Raw genomic sequence first — 18119 nt, 5'->3', positions numbered from 1 at the left:
GGTGGTGATTTCATAATTTGTTTGCCTTGAAAAGGAATTAAATTATCCTTCCTATAATTACTTTCTGTCATTTTCTAATGGACTTCTAATTTAGTTTGCAGCATCTGACATTGTAAGTACACCTTACTATTGTAAACTCACTTAATGTCCTTTTGTATGCAGATTTATTCCAGTTCTCCACCATCTTGTTTTCATTTCAGCACCTGATATGTTACAAATACTTTTCCAAAGTTCTTTTCAGAGCTGCCTTCACCTCCTTGTTCTTCAGGCTGTAGATGAGAGGATTCAGCATGGGGGTGATCACACTATACTGTACAGAGAAGATCAACTCTAGGAGGGATCCTGAGGTTGGCATGAGATAGCTGAGAAAACCTGAGCCATAAAAGAAGATCACTGCCATGAGGTGGGAGGAGCAGGTGGAGAAGGCCTTGCTTCTGCCTGAGGTGGAGCTGATGTTCAGAATGGTGGAGAGAATGCAGGCATAGGATGAGATGATTGGGGAGAAGGTCCCAAACCCATGAAGCAGGGTGGAGCAGAACAGCACTATGAGGTTGGTGGAGATATCAGAGCAAGACAGAGGAAAGAGAGAGGGCACCTCACAGCTGTAGTGGCTGATGATATGGCTCTCACAGAAGTCCAAGTTGGTAGCTAGGAGGATGTTGATAAGTGCATTAAAAAAACCCAAGCCCCATGAGCCCGATACAAGTTGCACACAGAGCTGTTTCCTCATCATCTGTCCATAGAGGAGTGGGTGGCAGATGGCGGAATAACGGTCGTAGGCCATTACTGAAAGCAGAAAGCCCTCAGTCCCTGCAGTGATAAACACAAAGAAGCCTTGAGCCAGGCAGCTCCTTACTGAGATGGTTTTTTATCTCCAATAGGAGGTCTCTCAGCATCCTGGGCACAGTAACTGAAGATAAACAAAGGTCCAGGAAAGAGAGCTGACTGAGGAAAAAGTACATGGGTGTGTGGAGGTGAGAGTCAGCCCAGATCATCAGCAGCATCATCAGGTTCCCCAAGATGGTCAGGAAGTAAATGTTCAGGAACAGCACAAAGAGCAGAGTCTGGACTTGGGGGTTGGTAGACAGCCCGAGGAGGAGGAATTCAGTGATGGTGCTGTGATTCACCAAGGCCATTTACGAAGGCTGTTTCCTAAAAATTACATGAAAAATCATGGCAGTGAAGTTTCTTCTATCCTCCCGTCAGATTTCACATGGCATTGATTCTCTCTTATTATCACTATTAATCAGCAAATAAATTTTTGGCTTCTACACCAGGCCACTAGTTTTATATCAGTCATTTTAAAGGTAGTGGGGAAAAGGCATGGTCTCTCTCGTTAAAGGTCCCACTTCAGTGAGATATGTATGTAAAGATAGACAGTTAGAAACCATGGTGATGGTGCAATGGTGTTCTAAAGATGAATTTTGGAAGATTCAGTAATGAATTAATATTGAGGTATTTGAACCAAGATTTTAAGAAAATGTAAGCTTCCTCTAAAGAGACATGTAAATCGAAAGAAAAGTGTGCTCAAAAGTCAAGAACTAGGAAACTGAATAGTTCTTTATAGCTGTACCCTAGAGTATGAATGAGCAGCATAGATAGTCACAGGTCAGCATCAGCCCAGGTTCATCCCAGCTCACTGCTAATTAACTGTGAGACCTTGTACAAGTGACTTAACTATTCTGGGCCTCAGTTTTCCTGTCTGTAAAGTGAGGCCATAACAGTACCAATCTTATGACGTTTTTGCAAGGATAAATATATATATATAAAGTATTTAGAAAAATATCTACACAGAAAGCTCATGTATTATTTTTATCATTACCAGGGGCTACAACTGTAAGCAGAAGTCAGACAGCAAATCACTCTTACAGGGTGATGTACTATCAGGAATTAAGTTTTTGCTGCAACAATCACTGCACTTGTTGTTTCCTAAAGGCCTAAAGGAGGTGTAAGAAAATCACTAAGGTGGCTTAACATTGACATTTTGAGATCATTTTGGTATGGTTCCCTTCTGAAGTTAAACTATTTTACAATCTCAAGGGCAATTTCACTCAGAAGGGGAGGTTATTGTGACTGTTTTCAAAAAGAGCAGCTGTAAATGAGACAGGAAGTATTAGGGGCTCTAGGTGTACGTTTGGTACTTGCACTTACATTATTATCTGGGATAGATGCATATCTCAGTTGGGCAGAGAACTCTGGAAAAAGAAGGAAGCAAAGTATATGAATGAAAATCATGCCAGTGCCCAAAGGAACAGCTAGGAAAGGAGACCCTCTCCAGAGCAACATGCTCTGAACAATTCCCCTAGACAGGGTAGGACAGGGAGAGGGAAAGAGAAGATCGGGAACTTATCCTCTCAGTTCTGTGACAGCTTGTGCTTGACAGGGCCCCTATGTTCAGTTGAAATCATCAGTTGCTGCTGACCCCTGCCTCAAAGGAAGTAGATCTTACCTTTCTTTGTCCAGTCTAGAAGGGCTGCTTATAAACATTCAGTCTTGTATATACCACAGTTGTGACCTCTCTGATCTTGATTCTTAAACACTTTCTCATTGTCTAAGTTCCAAGTCCCATTCTCATGACCAGATATTGTTCCTGTCCTTAGATTCCACTTTTTTCTAAGACTCTGTATCTAGTTTTTAACATCAGGGAGTGCAGTTAAACAATGTTACCCATAGTTTCCAACTATGGAAACTTTAGGCAACTTTAGGAAACTTTCAGGATTCACCAGGGTGCCCCAGCCTGATTCCTGGTTTTAGCTAATCGTGGCTGAAAATGCAAGGTCTAGTCCAGACTTATTTACCCACAAGGGTGACTCCTGAGCCCTTACTTATCAATTCTTCACCCATGATCCCAGCTGCAAAGCCCTTCCTAGAACCCAAATCCTGATTACCTATAAATTCTGTCTGGTAAGACAATCTGATGCCCAAGAAGGCTATAGGAGTGTGATTTAAATCCAGTTTCTAAGAAGATGAATGAACCAGAAAAGATAGTTTCTGCATCCTGAAACATGGTTAAGTTCATAAAATCCTATTGATAACTAGATGTATTATTAGATTCTGAACTAAAAATATCAAATAGCCACAGGACAATTGCTTCTTTCAAATGATCTCAAATGCCTTCATCCTGGTGCCTTTTCATTTGGATTTCCACATGTTCCTTTATAAAATGTCTCAGCCACTCATTTGGTTATTTGGTCTAACTAATCCTCAGAACAGCTATGTTTAGACACCCTGAGCATTAATTCCCTGGCTGGGAAGCTCAGGGGAATGACAACTCTGCTATTCCCAGTACTCACAATTTGAAGACAATTTTGTAGTCAAGGACTTTAGCAACCGTACTCAAGAATGTAAGCAAGTTTATTTGCAAATGACATATCTGATAAAGGGTTAGTATCCAAAATCTATAAAGAACTTATCAAACTCAACACCCAAAAAGCAAATAATTAAGAAATGGGCAGAAGAAATGAATAGACATTTTTCCAAAGAAGATATAGAGATGACTTACAGAAAAGATGCTCAACATCACTCATCATCAGAGAAATACAAATCCAAACCATGATGAGATACCACCCTGTCAGAACGGCTAAAATTACAACACAAGAAACAACAGGTGTTGGTGAGGATTCAGAGAAGGGGGGACCCTCTTGCACTGTTGGTGGGAATGCAAACTGGTGTAGCCACTCTGGTGAACAGTTTGGAGGTTCCTCAAAAAGTTAAAAATAGAACTACTCTATGATTCAGCAATGGCACTACTAGGTATTTATCCAAGGGATACAAAAATACATATTCAAAGGGGTACATGATGTTTAGCTGCATTATCAACAATAGCCAACCTATGGAGAGAGCCCAAATGTCCATTGACTGATGAATGGATAAAGAAGATGTTGAAGCATCTGGGTGGCTCAGTTGGTTAAGCATCTGACTCTTGGTCTTGGCTCAGGTCTTGATCTCAGGGTCATGGGTTTGAGGCCCACATTGGGCTCCACGGCCAGAATGGAGCCTACTTAAAAAAAAAAAAAAAAGGATGTAGTATATATATACAGTGAATATTACTCAGCCATCAAAAAAAAAAAAAAGAAATCTTGCCATTTACAATGATGTGGATGGATGTAGAGTGTATCATGCTAAGTGAAATAAATCAGTGAGGGAAAGACAAATATATGATTTCACTCATATGTGGAATTTAAGATGGAAAACAGATGAACATATGGGAAGGGGGAAAAGAAAAAAGGAGGGAGGGATACAAGCCATAAGAAACTCTTAAGGATAGAGAATGAAGTGAGGGTTGATGGAGGGAGGTGAGTGGAAGATGGGCTAGATGGGTGATGGGTATTAAAGAGGGCACCTGTTGTGATAAGCACTGGATGTTGTATGTAAGTGATGAATCACTGAATTCTACTCCAAGAACCAATATTGTACTGTATGTTCACTAAGTAAAATTTAATAAAAAAAGAAAAAAATAACAAGAATAAAGAAAGAATGAGCAAGTTTAAATTCATGGAGCTTGCTTGGATGTGGAATTAAGGAACTACTGGTTTGGTGTATGTGTTATGTGTGAACTTTCGTTAGTTTAGAGGGAACTGATTGGAAACAGATTGGGCCAAGAGTATTTGATTGGTCCGCAATGAAGCAATGAGAACTTACTTGGAAGTAAGTATGTTGTATATGACTTATGTATATACATGCTTGTATATAAAGTGCATACTTTGTATTTTGCAAACATTTGGTTGGTATGTCTGTGTTTCTGAATGGTTTGTGAAATTTTCCCCAAAGTTTTCAATACAAAGCCAAAAAGGGCCAAACACAAAAAGGAACCTGAGCTGCAGAAGAGTTAAATATCAACTAAGAGTATGACAAAATAAATAGAAATAAATAAGTTTGAGTAAATAAAGTTAAATAAAAAATTTAATGAAATAGATCACATTTTAGAGATTTGAAATAAAGTAAAAATTCTCTCTGGCATAGTGAAATTGACCTAGAGATCAATACAAGAAAGATAAATAGAAAAGTTTCCAAATACATTTGTAAATGTGCATAGATTAAAAGAGACATTGCAAAGGAAATTAGAAAATATTTTGAACTAAAAGAAAATGAAAATAATGTATCTAAATTTGTAAGATGCAGCTACAATGGTGCTAAAAGGAACAAGAAATCTTTTAATACCTCTATTACAAAAACAAGATTGGAATTCAATTTTCTAGGCTTGCACCTCAAGAAGCTTGGGAAAAAACCCAGCAAATATATACAGAGAAAGTGGAAAGAGGAAAATAATCAAGAGCAGTAAACATAAAATAAAAAGCAGATGTACAACGGAGAAAATAAGCAAAGCCAAAGTTGATTTCTTGAAAAGATTAGTAATAAATGATAAACTTGCAGTACTGACCCCCCAAAATTAGTGATACCTGAAATGAAAAGGAAGAATTACTACAATCTTATAGGCATTAAAAAGTTAGTAGAAGGATATTATGCACAAATTTACCATTTACTCTTGAAAATATAAGTAGCAAACACATTAAATATACAAAACCCTTAAGAAACACAACCTAACAATTCTAACATAAAAGGAAATATAAGATTTGAATACTCCAATATCTGTTAAATGAGTTAAACACATAATTACAAAATTTCCCATAAAGCAAACTCTAGCCTACATGGCTTCATTGGTGAGGAAATATTACCAATTTTACACACAAATTCATTTAGAGAATAGAGTAGGAGGAGTTCTCAACTTGTTTTACGAAGTCAGTAATAACTCTGATACTAAAATCTGACAAGAACGTGAAAAGAAAATAGTCCAATAATTATCAACATGGATGGAAAAATCACAAACAAAATATAGCAAATATAGTCAAACAATTTATTTTATTTATTTATTTTTAAAGATTTTATTTATTTACTTGACAGAGGGAGAGAGAGCACAAGTAGGCAGAACAGTAGATGGAGGGAGAGGGAGAAGCAGTCCCCGCTGAGCAGGGAGCATTACGTGGGGCTCCATCCCATGATCCCAGGATCTGAAAGCAGATGATTAACTGACTGAGCCACCCAGGTGCCCTAGACAAACAATTTAAGAAGATAATATATCATAATGAAGAGGGTTTCATTTTGGGAATGCAAAATTCATCTAACAGTCAAAAATCAATCAATGGGAAAGGCAAATCTAAACCACAATGGGATAACATTTCACATCCATTAACATAGCTATTATAACAACAGCAGTAACAACAACTGCAAAAACCCCAAACAGAAAATAACAAGTGTTGGTGAGGATGTGGAGAAATTGAAATCCTTGTATGTTGCTGGTAGGAATCTAAAACAGTATAGGCACTGGGAAGACACTATGATGGTTCCTCAAAAAATTAAACACAGAATTATCATGTGGTCCAGCAATTCTACCTGAGTATATACCCAAAAGAATTGAAAGCAAAGACTCAAACAAGTATTTGTACACAACTATTCAAAGCAGCATTATTATTCACAATAGCCAAAAGTTGGCAACAACCCAAACCCAACCAAACCAAAGAGATAAATGGATAGCCAAAACACGGTGTATACCTACAATGAAAGATTATTCAGACTTAAAAAGGAAGGAAATTCTGATACATGCTACAACATGGACAAACTTTGATGACATTATGTTAAGTAAAATAAACCAAACACAATTATTATGTGATTTCACTTATATAAGGTACCTAGAGTAATCAAATTTATACGGACAGAAAATAGAATGGTGGTTTCCAGGGGGTAGGGGAAGGAGAAATGGGAGTTAATGTTTAATAGGTACTGAGTTTCAGTTTGGGAAGATGAAAATGTTCTGGAGATGGATGATACTCTCAATATTGTAGTCTCAACTGGTGAAATTCCAGATTGCAAATGGAACAAGTCACCCCAAAGGAAGTTCTTGGCAATTATGGAATTTTGGACAGTGAAGAGTTGGCTGAGGGTGAGAGGGCTGACAGAGAGCTAAGCTCACTGGAACAGTCACTAGGGACCAAAGATGGATGATAGAGTCAGAGAGAACCATCCTTACAACCTGAAAATAAATGCCAGTGAGAGCAAGACTTCAAACTGGACCTTATCAAAACTCATCCACTATATCCCAGCCTTTGCTGAAGATCTTATTTTGGAAATGTCATTTTTTCTAGAGCTTTATTCCTTTCCTAAATACTATAAATAATAAAGGCACTTCTATGGAAGGTTAAAAAATCATACTTGCAAATACTGATAAAAAATTAAAATAGCTAAAACTATAACTTCTATGACTAGCTAAAACTAAACTTCCATAAAATAAGAAAAACTGTATCTATCCATTACAAACCAACTTTATCAAATAAGTATTACTCTAGAGACTGAAGAGATGACTTAGTATTGGGAAATAAATTAACAAATATAATGTTAATTGGTTTAAACAAAATATATCTAACATGAATAAAAATATTCAATAAAATTTGAAAACCATTTCTGACACTATGTCTAAGTATCTAAAACTAGAGGGCTACTCCCTCAGTAGGATTTCCAAAGTCCTTTCTCAACCACACATGATGTGCTTTATGTTCAAGTCATGAGCCACCAAAATACAGGTGAGATAGCTTAGTCTCAGAGAAATCAAAACCTCATCTGAGGAGGGGTATTCCACACTTTTTTGATTACACAGTCCAAAACAAGCTGCATGACCTGCTCAAGAATAGAAACCAGGATAACAGAAACTAGGTGCTGCAGGCCACCAGTCTGTACATTTTCTATAAACAATGCTGACAAACTGACCCAGGGGTTCCCCTAGTATGTTTTGAACTGAGCACAGATGGGGATTAAGGAATGTGCTTGTCATGATGAGCACAGGGCAATATATGGAAATGTTGAACTCCTATACTGTACACCTGAAACTAATATAACATGGTATGTTAACTAACTGGAATTAAAATAAAAACTTAAAAAAAGAAACATAAGCTGAAAAAATAACTTAGCACAGAAATACACCAATCGCAGGTTGGTATATTCCTTTCAGCTTTGGCTAAAGGTCAGCACTTTTGCCCCAAGCACCCCTGGAAATAAGGACAGGGTTGCAATATTCTAGCCAGAATTAACTCTGGACTTATACACTGCATATTGTTAATATATTTGAAAATTCTCCTACACTTGAGGTAATTTACATTTTTGGTAGATATGAGTCATTACTGACAGCTCACCATTTATGAACACCCTCTCTAAATTTTGATGATTTCTATATCACGAGTCCTGCCTTCACAAATTGTAATATAAAAAACTACATTATCTAACCTCCTTTGAAGCAAGGGTGCAAGATGGGACCTAAATTCAACCGATCACTTTGATTCAGAAATGAAGATGATGGAAAATGACTGGGTACAGAGCATTTCTTTTGTAGCGGAGGTATTGTGTCAGAAATGCTGTAAGGTAACCCCCAGTGAGTCACTCCTTGGATAATTTCACCCCTTGGTGGGGACAGAATGTACGTGACTTTTGGAATACGGTGAAGGTAAGGGATGTCACTTCCTTGATTAGGCAATGTTATAAAGCAAAGTAAAGGGATTTTGCAGAGGTAATTAAGGTCCAAAATGACTTGGTTTTGAATTAATCAAAAGGAAGATTATCCTGGGAGAATCTGACTTAATCAGCCATTAAAAAAGGGACTGGACCCTTTTGTGCAGAGAGATGCTCTCCCACTGGCATTGAGTAAGTAAAATGTCACGTTGAGAGAGCCTATAGAATGCCATGCAGCAGGGAAATGCAGGTGGTTTCCAAGAACTGAGGGCAGCCAAAAGGCGCTGAGGGTGGCTACCAGTGACTAAGAAGCCAGGACCCTCCATCGTAAAGTTGCAAGGAAATGAGTTCTCCCCAAAACTTGAGTGAGCGTGGAAGACGACTCTCATCCAGTAGAACATCCAGATGAGAAGGTAATATGGTCAACATCACAAGTGCAGCAGAGGACCGACTCAGTTGTGACCTCACTCTTGACCCACAGAAACAGACAGTATAATTGTGATACAATAAATGTGTATTGTGTTAAGATAAGTTTGTGGTAATATGTCTTACAGCAAGAGAAAACTAAATAGGTGGTGGCAGGAGAAGCAAAGTTCTGGGGATGGCAGTGGGGATGGCTGTTTTAAAAAATTTTTTAAAAATATTTATTTATTTATTTATTTAAATTGAAATTCAATTAGCCAACATATAGGACATCATTAGTTTCAGATGTAGAGTTCAGTAATTCATCAGTTGCATATAACACCCAGTACTCATCATATCACGTGCCCTCCTTAATGCCCATCATCCAGTTACCCCATCCCCCTACCCACCTCCCCTCCAGCAACCCTCAGTTTGTTTCCTATAGTGAAGAGTTTCTCATGGTTTGTCTCCCTCTCTCCCCATTCAGTTTTCCCTCCCTTCCCCTATGATCCTCTGCGTTCTTATAGTCCACATATGAGTGAAACCATATAATTGTCTTTCTCTGATTGACTTATTTTACTCAGCATAATACCTCCCAGTTCCATCCATATCGATGTAAATGGTAAGATTTCATCCTTTCTGATGACTGATATTCCATTTTATATATATACCACATCTTCTTTATCCACTCATCTGTTGATGGACATCTGGGCTCTTTCTGTAGTTTGGCTATCGTAGACATTGCTGGTATAAAAATTGGGGTGCATATACTCCTTTGGATCCTGACATTTGTATCTTTGGGGTAAATACCTAGTAGTGCAATTGCTGGGTCTATTTTTAATTTTTTGAGGGACCTTCATACTGTTTTCCAGAGTGGTTGTACCAGCTTGCATTCCCACCAACAGTGTAAGAGGGTTCCCCTTTCTCTGCATCCTTGTCAACATCTGTTGTTTCCTGTCTTGTTAATTTTAGCCATTCTGACTGGTGTGAGGTGGTATCTCATTGTGGTTTTGATTTGTATTTCCCTGATGCCGAGTTATGTTGAACATTTTGTCATGTGTCTGTTGGCCATTTGTATGTCTTCTTTGGAGAAATGTCTGTCCATGTCTTCTGTCCATATCTTGACTGGATTCTTTGTTTTTTGGGTGTTGAGTTTGATAAGTTTTTTATAGATCTTGGATACTAGCCCTTTATCTGATGAGACATTTGCAAATATCTTCTCCCATTCCGTAGGTTGCCTTTTAGTTTTGTTGACTGTTTCCTTTGCTGTGCAGAAGCCTTTTAACTTGATGAAGTCCCAATAGTTCATTTTTGCTTTTGTTTCCCTTGCCTTTGGAGACATGTCTAGCAAGAAGTTGCTGTGACCGAGGTTGAAGAGGTTGCTGCCTGTGTTCTCCTCTAAGATTTTGATGGATTCCTGTCTCACATTGAGGTCTTTCATCCATTTTGAGTTTATCTTTGTGTGTGGTGTAAGGAAATGGTCCAGTTTCATTCTTCTACATGTGGCTGTCCAATTTTCTCAGCACCATTTGTTGAAGAGACTGTCCTTTTTCCATTGGATATTCTTTCCTGCATTGTCGAAGATTAGTTGACCATAGAGTTGAGGGTCCATTTCTGGGTTCTCTATTCTGTTCCATTGATCTATGTGTCTGTTTTTGTGCCAGTACCATAACGTCTTGATGATTACAGCTTTGTAATATAGCTTGAAGTCTGGCATTGTGATGCTACCAGCTTTGGTTTTCTTTTTCAACATTCCTCTGGCTATTCTGGTCTTTTCTGGTTCCATACGAATTTTCGGATTATTTGTTCCAGCTCTGTGAAAAATGTCGATGGTATTTTGATAGGGATTGCATTCAATGTGTAGACTGCTTTGGGTAGCACAGACATTTTAAGAATATTTATTCTTCCAATCCATGAACCGGAATGTTTTTCCATTTCTTTGTGTCTTCCTCAATTTCTTTCATAAGTGTTTTGTAGTTTCTAGAGTATAGATCCTTTGCCTCTTTGGTTAGGTTTACTCCTAGGTATCTCATAGTTTTTGGTGCTATTATAAATGGGATCAATTCCCCAATTTCTCTTTCTTCAGTCACATTGTTGGTGTATAGAAATGCAACTGATTTCTGTGCATTGATTTTTGTATCCTGCCATGTTGCTGAATTGCTGTATGAGTTCTAGCAATATTGGGGTAGAGTTTTTCGGGTTTTCCACATAAAGTATCATGTCATCTGTGAATTGAGAGTTTGACTTCTTCTTTGCCAATTTGAATGCCTTTTCTTTCTTTTTGTTGTCTGATTATTGAGGCTAGGACTTCTAGTACTATGTTGAACAACAGTGGTGGGAGTAGGCATCCCTTTTGTATTCCTAACCTTAGGGGAAAAGCTCTCAGTTTTTCCCCATTGAGAATGATATTCGCTGTGGGCTTTTCATATATGGCTTTTCTGATGTTGAGGTATGTTCCCCCCATCCCAACACTATGGAGAGTTTTAATCAAGAAAGGATGCTGTATTTTGTCAAATGCTTTTTCTGCATCAATTGAGAGGATCATATGGTTCTTGTCCTTTCTTTTATTAATGTGATGTCTCACATTGATTGATTTGTGAATGTTGAAGCATCCTTGCAGCCCAGGAATAAATTCCACTTGGTCATGGTGAATAATCCTTTTAATGTACTGTTGGATCCTATTGGCTAGTATCTTGGTGAGAATTTTTGCTTTCATGTTCATCAGGGATAATGGTCTGTAATTCTCCTTTTTGGTGGGGTCTTTGTCTAGTTTGGGGATCAAGGTAATGCTGGTCTCATAGAATGAGTTTGGAAGTTTTCCTTCTATTTCTATTTTTTCAAACAGTTTCAGCAAAATATGTATTAGTTCTTCTTTAAATGTTTGGTAGAATTCCCTTGGGAAGCCATCTAGCCTTGGACTCATTTGTCAGGAGATTTTTGATGACTGCTTCAATTTCCTTGCTGGTTATGGATCTGTTCAGGTTTTCTATTTCTTCCTGTTTCAGTTTTGGCAGTTTATAAGTTTCCAGGAATGCATCCATTTCTTCCAGATTGCTTAACTTGTTGGCATATAATTGCTCATAATATGTTCTTAAAATTGTATTTCCTTGGTGTTGGTCATGATCTCTCCTCTTTCAGTAATGATTTTATTAATTTGGGTCCTTTCTTTTTTCTTTTGGGTAAGTCTGCCCAAGGGTGTATCAATTTTACTAATTTTTTCAAAGAACTAGCTTCTAGTTTCATTGATCTGTTATACTGTTCTTTTGGTTTCTATTTCATTGATTTCTGCTCTAATCTTTATTATTTCTCATCTTCTGCTTGGTTTAGGCCTTATTTGCTGTTCTTTCTCCAGCTCCTTTAGGTGTAAGGTTAGCTTGCTTATTTGAGACTTTCTAGTTCCTTGAGAAAGGTTTGTATGGCTATGTACTTCCCTCTTAGGACTGCTTTTGCTGCATCCCAAAGGTTTTGAACAGTTGTGTTTTCATTTTCATTTGTTTCCATGAATTGTTTAATTCTTCTTTAATTTCCTGGTTAACCCATTCATTCTTTAGTAGGATGTTCTTTAACTTCCATGTATTTGTGGTCCTTACAAATTTTTTCTTATGGTTGAAGTCAGAGCCTATAGCATTGTGGTCTGAAAATATGCATGGTATCATTTCAATCTTTTTGTACTGGTTGACTCCTGATTTGTGATCTATTCTGGAGAATGTTCCATATTCACTCAAAGAGAATGTGTATTTTGCTGCTTTAGGATGAAATGCTCTGAATATATCTGTGAAGTCCACCTAGTCCAGTGTGTCATTCAAAGCCCTTGTTTCCTTGTTGACCTTCTGCATAGATGACCTGTCCATTGCTGTGAGTGGGGTGTTAAAGTCCCCTACAATTATTGTATTATTATTAATGAGTCTTTAAGTTTGTTATTAATTGATTTATATATTTGACTGCTCCCAAATTAGGGGCATAAATATTTATAATTGTTAGATCTTGTTGTTGGATAGACCCCTTTAGTATGATATAGTATCCTTCTTCATCTCTTATTACAGTCTTTGGTTAAAAATCTAGTTTGTCTGATATAAGAATGGGTACTCCAGCTTTCTTTTGATGTACATTAGCATGATAAATGGTTCTCTACCCCCTCACTTTCAATCTGGAGGTGTCTTTGGGTCTAAATTGAATCTCTTGTAAGAAGAATATTGATGGATTTTTAAAAATCCATTCTGATACCTTGTGTCTTTTGATTGGAGCATTCAATCCATTTACATTCAGAGCAATTATTAAAAGATCTGAATTTAGTGCCATCATATTATCTGTAAAGTTGCTGTTCCTGTAGATTGTTTCTGCTCCTTTCTAGTCTTGTTATTGTCTTTATTCCTTTCTAGTCTTTGTTGATTTTGGTCTCTCTGCTCAAAGTCTCCCCTTTAATTCTTGCAGGGGTGGTTTAGTGTTCACAAACTCCTTTAGTTTTTGTTTGTCTTGGAAACTCTTTACCCCTCCTTCTATTTTGAATGACAGCCTTGCTGGATAAAGTATTCTTGGCTGCATATTTTTCCCATTTAGCACGTTGAATATATCAGACCACCTCTTCTGGCCTCCAGGTCTCTGTGGACAGGTCTGCTGCCAGATTTATGAGTCTACCCTTGTAGGTTAAGGACCTTTCTCCCTAGCCCCTTTCAGAATTCTCTCTTTATCTTTGTTGTTTTGCAAGTTTCACTATGATATGTTATGGTGTCGACCTGTTTTTGTTCATTTTTAGGGGAGTTCTCTGTGCCTCTTTGACTTGATTACCTATTTCTTTCCCCAGATAAGGGAAGTTCTCAGCTATAATTTGTCCAAATAAACCTTCTGCCCCCTTTTCCCACTCTTCTTCTGGGACTCTTATGATACAGATATTATTGCACATTGTGGAGTTGCTGAGTTCCCTAAGTCTATATTCATGATCAAATATTTTTCTTCCCTCTTCTTTTTTTAAAAAGATTTTATTTATTTGAGAGAATGAGAGAGAGTGAGAGAGAGCATGAGTGGGGTGGGGGAGGGGCAAAGGGAGAGGGAGAAGCAGACTCCCTGCTGAGCAGGGCCCTGGGATCATGACCTGGGATGAAGGCAGATGCTCAACCAACAGAGCCACCCAGGCACCCCACTTTCCCTCTTCTTTTCAGCCCTATTATTTTCCATAATTTTATCTTCTATATCACCTATCCTCTCCTCTGCTTCTTTAATCCTCATAGTGATTATATCCAGTGTGTTTTGCATTTCAGTTATAGCATTTTTTATTCCAGCCTGACTAGTTTTTAGGTCTTTTATCTCTGCAGCAAGGGTTTCTCTGGTGTCTTGTATGCTTTTTTAAGTCCAGCTAGTAGTCTTATGATGGTTGATCTAAATTCTTGTTCAGATATACTGCTTATATCTATTTTGAGCAAGTCCCTGGCTGTGATATCTTCATGACCTTTCTTTTGGGGAGAATTCCTCCATTTTGTCATTTTGGCTAAGTTTCTTTCTTCTTTTTTTTTTTTTTTTAAGATTTTATTTATTTATTTGACAGAGAGAGACATAGCGAGAGAGGGAACACAAGCAGGGGGAGTAGGAGAGGGAGAAGCAGGCTTCCCCGCGGAGCAGGGAGCCCGATGTGGGGCTCGATCCCAGGGTCCTGGGATCACGACCTGAGCCGAAGGCAGCCGCTTAACGACTGAGCCACCCAGGAGCCCCTTGGCTAAGTTTCTATCTCTTGTGTGTTATGAAAGATTGTTATGTTTCCTGCACTTCAGAGTAATGCTATATTAAAAAGAGGTCATATGCTGTCCAGGGCCTGGCACTTTAGGAAGTGTTTCTGGTGTATGTTGTGTGCAGTCTGCTGTTGTGTTTTGGCTGCTCTTTCCCACTGATCCATCCTCTGCAGAGTTCCTCCTTCCTTGCAGTGGGGAGTGCTTGGACCTTTATTTAGGTGTGCTTTGATTTGTTTGTTGAAAAAAAGTCTTGTGCCTGCCATGCTGTCTCCCTCCACTGGTGGAGATCCATCTTCCAATCCTGAGATAGATTTTCTGGGTGTTCTAAGGGATCTGACCTCAATACAGCTGTGTTTCAGGGATAAGGAAAGCCATCTTAGCTCCTCCACCAAATCATATGGTTGCTGAAGACAACTTTCCCTGGCAGATCTGGTTATAGGCACGGAGAATTTCATTTCTAACCTTTTGGATCTCATCTTTTAGATTTATCCATGATCACTGCACCCCCCCCCTTCCTTAGGACCATCATAACCTCTTTGCTTTTTTAACATTGAAAACATATTAGTTTCCCTAGGGATTCTGGTACATGATATCTATTATATTTGTAGGGAAATCAGAAAGCAACATTAAGGGGCTAAAAGTAAAACTTGGGGTGGTATGCTGATTCTGTGGCAGAAGGTACCAAGACTGAGTAAAAGTGTAGATAATTGAGAAAGTGAGAGATTTCCTGTAGAGGTATCAAATTGTTCCAAATGTATATACAGAAGATAGGTGATGCATGAATAGAGAGCATTGCCATTATCAGCTTGTAACCAAATGTTGGGTAAATTCACCCTTTGCCTGGTTCTAATTACATGCTAAATGGGATCCATTAGCATTGCCTGCACCCTCTTCTATAGTAATTACTAAGCAGTATCGGAGTACTAGAAGATAGTGAACCTCAGCCCTCATTAAGAAAGCAGCAGAATAAAGAGTGAAAGTCTTCTCTAATTCTCTCTATAATATCCCTATATGGCTTATGAAAACCATTGCACAGCTGACTGTTGACTACTGAATTTTAAAAGTACTTCCATCAATAGCTTTGCTATGCTGGACTTGAGGAAAACATTTCAAGAATTTAGCAGGTTAAAGATGACCAGTTTGCTAAAGGTGACTTGGCTTTTGTATCACATTCTGGAAAGCAGGTCAAATACAGTTCATCTTCATGTGAGATGGACTCCATTATGCAATTACTGTCCTCCTGTAAGGGTACCTGAATTCTCTGGCATACTGTCACAACCTGATAGGATGAGATTTAGATATGACCACTTTCAAAAATCAGTTGATTTATTACATTGATAATACGATAATTTCCTCTTTGGAAGAGGAAGCCAAGGGCATTTATTTATATGGCTGATTTTGGGCCAAGGCCAATCAGTCAAATATCTGGGAATATCCCAAGGTGAGGCCTCTAGGGACATTTCACAAATAATAAAGAACAAATTACTATCCCTTTTGGGTCCCACTAATGAGAAAAGAACACAAGGTCATGTGGAACAATATAGATTCTGGTAGACACATATATCACATTTGGGTATCCTGTCCTCTCTAACACCGAGTGACTAAGAAAAAACCACTCAATTCAAATGAGCTGGGACAAAGGAAGTATTTGAGGATATGCAAAGGGTAAGAGTACAAGCTGCACCTCTGGGACTATATAATCCTAATGAACCAATGATTTTATATGTGTATACTACTAACACTCAGACAACTTGGAGTTATTAGCAAAAGTCCAATTCTGACACCAAATGGTGGCTACTGGTATTCTGATTTAGAAAACTAGGCTATGACTAAGTACAAACCATTTGAGACCAATTACCAGTACACTCTTAAGCTCTGGTGGAAAGAGCCCATATGGCTGAAGGACAAACAATTACCAAGATATATATTTTGATATGTGTGATGTCAAAAAAGACATTCAAATAAAAAAGAGCTGTACAACAAAGTTCTTTGGTAAAATGTAAATGTTATACTTAGGAATATGCTGAAATGGAGCAAGTGCATCATATTCATGGGCAGGTAGTCTCTCTCCACCTCTAGGATCAATGATAGAACACTTTCTCCTGTTGGTGAGTGGTCTGAATTTTATGACTCTCTTCCCACTGAAGTGTAACAGGCTGTTTGCTCCACCAATGGGAGCTCCTGTACTGAAAAAGGACACTTCATATGGAAGTCACTATTTGCCCAGCAGACAGTAAATCCCTACTTGAAAAAGGCGAAGGCAGAGACATTTTAACAATATTTAGTCCCTCAATCCGGAAGCACAGAATGTCTTTCCATTTCTTTGTGTAGTTTTCAATTTCTCTCATCAATGTTTTATAGTTTTCAGAGTACAGGTCTTTTATCTCTTTGGTTAAGTTTATTCCTCGGTACTTTATTGTTTTTGGTGCACTTGTAAATGGAATTGTTTTCTTAATTTCTTAGTTTCTCTTTCTGCTGCTACATTATTAGTGTATAGGAATGCAACAGATTTCTGTATGTTGATATTGTATTCTGTGACTTTACTGAATTCATTTATCAATTCTAGTATTTTTTGGTGGGGTCTTCGGGTTTTCTATATATAGTATCATGTCATCTGCAAATAGCAAAAGTTTTACTTCTTCTTTACCAATTTGGATGTCTTTTATTTCTTTTTGTTGTCTGACTGCTATGGCTAGACCTTCCAGTGCTATGCTGAATATATGAATATAAGTGGTGACAGTGGACATCCCCTACAATCCAGTAATTGCACTATTGGGTATCTACCCCCCAAATACAAAAACACTAATTAAAATGGATACATGCACTCTTATGTTTATTGCACATTATTTACAATAGCCAAACTATGGAAGCAGACCAAGTGTCCATTGATAGATGAATGGACAAAGAAGATGTGATATATATATCATATATCATAAACATACACACACATATGATGGATATATATATATATTGTGGATGTATATATTGGAATATACATACATATATATATGTAAAAAAGAATGAAATCTTGCCGTTTGCAACAACATGGATGGAGCTAGAGAGTATAAAGCTAAGCAAAATGAGTCAGAGAAAGACAAATACCATATGATTTTACTCATATGTGGAATTTAAGAAACAAAACAAATGAGCAAAGGAAAAAAGAGACAAACCAAGAATCAGACTCTTTTTTTTAAAAGACTTATTTATTTATTTGAGAGAGAGAGAGCAAGTGTGGGGGGACAAAGGGCAGAGGGAGAGGGAGAGGGAGAGAATCTCCAGCAGACTCCCCACTGAGTGAGCAGCCTGATGCAGGGCTCAATCCCAGGACCCTGAGATCATGACCTGAGCCAAAATCAAGAGTTGGGATGCTTAAGTGACTGAGCCACCCAGGCACCCCAAGAAACATACTCAACTATAGAGAACAAACTGATGGTTACCAGAGGGGAGGTGGGTGGGGAGATGTGTGAAATAGCTGAAGGGGATTAACATGATGAGCACTGAGTA

At 38.1% G+C, this 18119-nt stretch overlaps 1 protein-coding gene across 1 annotated transcript; it reads right to left on the bottom strand.

Annotated features, from left to right (window-relative positions):
- Nucleotides 1–211: 211 nt before the first annotated feature.
- On the bottom strand, nucleotides 212–1348 carry LOC102736224 (olfactory receptor 8S1-like). The gene is given in 2 exon segments (XM_031023667.2): nucleotides 212–868; nucleotides 870–1348. Coding segments are annotated over 2 exon segments (924 nt in total). The 5' UTR covers nucleotides 1137–1348.
- Between the last annotated feature and the right edge of the window lie 16771 nt (nucleotides 1349–18119).

This window comes from Leptonychotes weddellii, chromosome 5 (assembly GCF_054177405.1).
Source record: "Leptonychotes weddellii isolate Sample4059 chromosome 5, ASM5417740v2, whole genome shotgun sequence".
Taxonomy (NCBI): Eukaryota; Metazoa; Chordata; class Mammalia; order Carnivora; family Phocidae; genus Leptonychotes; species Leptonychotes weddellii.
This window is presented reverse-complemented; position numbering and strand designations above follow the sequence as displayed.